Source organism: Electrona antarctica (genome assembly GCF_951216825.1).
Source record: "Electrona antarctica genome assembly, chromosome: 9".
Classification (NCBI taxonomy): domain Eukaryota; kingdom Metazoa; phylum Chordata; class Actinopteri; order Myctophiformes; family Myctophidae; genus Electrona; species Electrona antarctica.
This window is the reverse complement of record NC_136790.1, coordinates 40,339,729-40,343,986: the sequence shown is the minus strand read 5'-3', so window position 1 is coordinate 40,343,986 and position 4,258 is coordinate 40,339,729. Positions and strand designations below refer to the sequence as shown.

General features: G+C 42.0%; 1 protein-coding gene across 1 annotated transcript; it reads right to left on the bottom strand.

The window, feature by feature from the left end:
* Positions 1 to 394: 394 nt before the first annotated feature.
* On the bottom strand, positions 395 to 2,739 carry LOC306929483 (green-sensitive opsin-like; the record flags this gene model as incomplete). Its single annotated transcript, XM_079510026.1, has 5 exons — positions 395 to 507; positions 1,209 to 1,448; positions 1,677 to 1,842; positions 1,944 to 2,112; positions 2,376 to 2,739. 5 exons carry the CDS (start codon positions 2,737 to 2,739, stop codon positions 403 to 405), a joined length of 1,044 nt encoding a protein of 347 aa, XP_079366152.1. The 3' UTR covers positions 395 to 402.
* Between the last annotated feature and the right edge of the window lie 1,519 nt (positions 2,740 to 4,258).

Genomic DNA, 4,258 nt, shown 5'->3' with positions numbered 1-4,258 from the left:
GTGTGTTTTTTCATGCATGCATTTATTATCCTAGATTTTGATATTTAAAAAATATATACAGAAAGTTCTGACATAGGCCAACAAATATGCCAGCCCCACAATGACATAAAAATACAGATTCATTTCCAGTCAATGGTGGATTAAATTAGTGTGGATCTTAGTGTTAGCATACACTTTCACTTCTCCAGATATACTTTATTTATTTTTGGATCCCACAGCAAATGCATAGCTTCGTCCGTTGATCTCTTTCATGTGGTGAAGTGTGAATAACTATGTCCATCAGGTCAGGTATTTGCATTTGTCCTTTTTTCCCAAAACTGAAATTTATTTCAATCCATGAAGATCAGAATCAAGTAGATAATGTAAAGGAAACTGTCCATAACATCCATGGCATCTCTGTTCTTAGGCAGTGGACACAGAGGACACTTCTGTCTTGCTGGCAGACACTGAGCTCTCATCCTCAACCATGCCACCCATTCCAATGGTCTGCATCATGCAGCTACGGAACTGGAAAAGAGAACAAAAGGGGAAGTCAGAAGTGAGGTGGTTTATAGCCATTTGCTTAACAATTTAACATTTTCCACAATACAATAACTACAACACTAAGGAGGACTCCTTTCCATTCTAGTGGAGGAGCTTATAGGAGAGATTTTGCGCTAATTCGTCTAAAAGTGCCACGTTTTTCACAGTAGCCCAGGGCATGCTCTAATAATTTAGCTATGACGCCCGAGCCAGGGCGACCTTCGGGGTCACCACAGTGGACAAACCATATGGCCACCATTAACAACCTATATTTGTAAGGCAACATTTTCATTATGCTTTAAGTAGCATGGGACGTGTCAAACTAGGGGGCTTTCATCATTCTGAATCCATTCCAAGCATTAGTTTTGCACAAAAAAACCCTCTTTGGGCTAAATTCGACCACCCACTGTCGACCACCCACTGGTCTTTGTCAGGGCAATTATAAATGCAATAATTGGAGTTGCCAAAGTTGGAATTGCCAAAGTTGAAGGTAGGGTAAGATATTTATTGGTTAAAACTAAAAGTTTTTTGTTAAATGGTTAAAGTGCAATATTACTGAGGTTACTGGGGTCTCCCAGTCTCTCCAGCTATGAGCTCTCCAAGCTATTTAATACCCTACCTTTAATAACTGTTAATAATATCTGTAACATAGACATAGTTGAGTAAGTGAATGTAAAATAACGTACCTGTTTGTTAAACAGTACATAGATAATTGGATTGACCAAGGCAGAGCTTTTAGCAAAGAAGGCAGGGACAGCCATGGAAGCAGCACTGAAAGCAACTCCCTTGTTCACGAAGAGGTAGGCAGCATAGCTGGCATATGGTGTCCAAGCAAACAAGAATCCGAAAACCATAATAATACACATGCGTGTGACTTCCTTCTCAGCTTTCTGGGTGGATGCTGAGTCCTGCTGCTGAGCTGCTGCCTAAAGTAGATTGTGACAGAAATGATAGAAATGAGAATAGCTGACATGTCAAAGGCTACAGTACAATATGAACTTTCATTATCAAAAGCAACATAAAGTTTTAAATTCAAGATGGTGCAGAGGTAAACTTTGCGGTTTGTTTTGTGATGGTACAGAATGCCTGTATCACAGACCTATATATTATTGGTTTAGAAACTACCATGATTGTATAATATTAATGGGTCTTACTGCTTTGACTGTCATCACAAGGCTTCCATAGGTAAAGAAGATTGTGCAAACTGGGAAACAGAAGTGGAAAATGAACATGTACATGACATATGATTCATTGTTGAATCCTGGAGCGCTGGTGTAGTAGTCTGGTCCACAGGAGCACTGCATCCCCTCAGGAATGTATCTGAAAATCATCAATTGAGTCAATAGAAAGCAGTGATTAGAAAACAACTTACATACATTTTGTGATGGATGATCTATGCCGGGACTCTCAGTTGACCTTACCTGGACCAGCCAACAAGTGGAGGAACAGCACAGGCGGCAGCCATGAGCCAGGCGAAAACAACTCCAGCTCCAGCGTGAGTGGCAGTGAACTTGAAGCTTCCCATAGGTTTGCACACAACAACGTATCTTTCAACAGCCAGCACCACCAATGACCACAGAGAAATTTGACCTGTAATTGAATAGAAAGGAAATGTTTAGCTTTTGAAGTAATTACATCTAGGTCCAATGAGCTTTCACAGTTGCCATGGCAACCTCAAACAAATTTGAGGCAATACACAACTAAATACCTGTATGCATTCACACTTCACAGGTACTCTATACAAGTCATATTTTATAGTATAGGTGAAGAGGTTGCACACAACAAGAATCAATTTTATTTCTCTACATCAGGACAAACGTTTTGGCTATCCAGCCTTCATCAATGTGACTTACCTCCCATTGTAGCCATGAAGCCCTCAAAGACGCAGCCCATTGGTCCAAAAATGAAGTATCCACACATACAAGTGACAAAGGTGATGGTGAATCCAAAACATACCATGATCATACCAGCTACAGCCACGTTTACGATAATGAAGTTAAGAGGTTGACGGAGATTCTTGTTCGTAGCAGTAACCACCAATGTTAAACCATTGACGGGGAAGCCAGTACAGATCAGGAAAAACATGTAGGCTGCAAGAACTTTGAAAGCCATTGGATCTGCCAAGTAAAACTGAGGATAAAGAAAAGGACTCCGCACAAGCCCAGACCTGTTGCTCATGGGAATATAGAAGTTATTTCCTTCTGTGCCGGTATCCATCTTGGCTGTATGCAGTCAGAGACTGTGCACTTTGACTAGAAGTGTGTGCTGTGCTAAACCACTCTGCAACTGATGTTGCAAAACCTGTGACTTTTATACCTTTCGGACAATGCTTTCAAATTGAATAATTACATACGTAGGTGTTTGAATAGAAAGGTTAATTTCATTTAATTAATGAAATTAACCTACCTCGTGCCATCAGCGGATGCTTTCTATGGCTTAAGAGGCAGGGGACTATTGATGCAATTAGGCATCTGTTAACTTGGAGTCAAGTTCCAGCTCAGTGCTCACTGGGCAGTTTAGAAACCGTCCTCCAGTGACATCATCATTAGGCAGGAGGTTTTTTTTAAACAAGATTGCCCGATGATGATGATGACGGCTAGCCGTCATCATCATCATCATAATCAAAAATAAACAAATTACAGTACTAACGTAGCCCCAATACGTTCCCTCAGTCCCTACGCTCATTCTGTAGCTGCATTCAAAAGCCAATTACAGGAGTTTCTTTTTAAACAAGATTTTTTTGCAAAAATGTTTAGATTTTGATTATCGTGAGAACGATGGCTTCCATTTTCGCATTGCAACTTTTCAGGACTAGAAAGCCTGCAGTTTCTATTAGCTTGTATTCTCCATCGATGATCCTGAGACTGGGAGGTCGGAGTTCGTTTCCCTCTTCTAACGGACAACCCATTTGTATGGGTTGCGAGTAAATATCCCTTTATTTTTGGTTTTCTATATTTAGATACCCGTATATTACCAAATAGTAGCCCAGGCTGATAATATGCTAAATCGATTTGGACCACGGGCATTTATAAGGAACTAGGCTGCTATTTGCAGTAGGCTGTTATTGTCTCCACCAGGCCGAAGGCATGGAGAGAGAGTATGTTTTGCACTCCGTCCGTCTGTCCGTGTGTGTGTGTGTCCGTCCGTGTGTCCGTCCGTCCGTCTGTGGACAGCTAATCTCTGGCACCGTTGGCTTGATCGCAGCCATACTCTGCACACACACTCCCTGAATGCCACAGCTGAACCTCTGCCCCAAGGCTTTCACATTGGCCTCTTATAGCGCCACCAGGAGGCTGCTTTGTGCAAAACAATTTTTTGGACAGTACACCTACAGATTTTGTCCAAACATCACGCAAATTGGTACACAGTCTCTCTAGAGTCATTCAACAAAACTGGTCTTTCAGATTTTTCAGACTCCATCCTGATTGGCTAAGATTGGCTACCAAAGTTCGCAGGAGTGCACAGTTTCAAACAAAATGACGCAAATCATGAACACATCGTGTGATTTCTGTGACATTGTGACATTGACATTGTGACATTCCCACTAGGCCGATGAAGAAATGCCACTGGAACATTTTCAACTCAGCCTCATGGTGGCGCTAAAACTGTCCAATTCGGTCGGGGGACCATGAACCCTCTGTTAGGGACAGCCGAAGTGCTGCCCGAAGGTGGGATATGAGGCCTGTGGCGGGCTTAAACGCCACCAGGGAGACGGGTCATGGCGAAATTTTCTTTG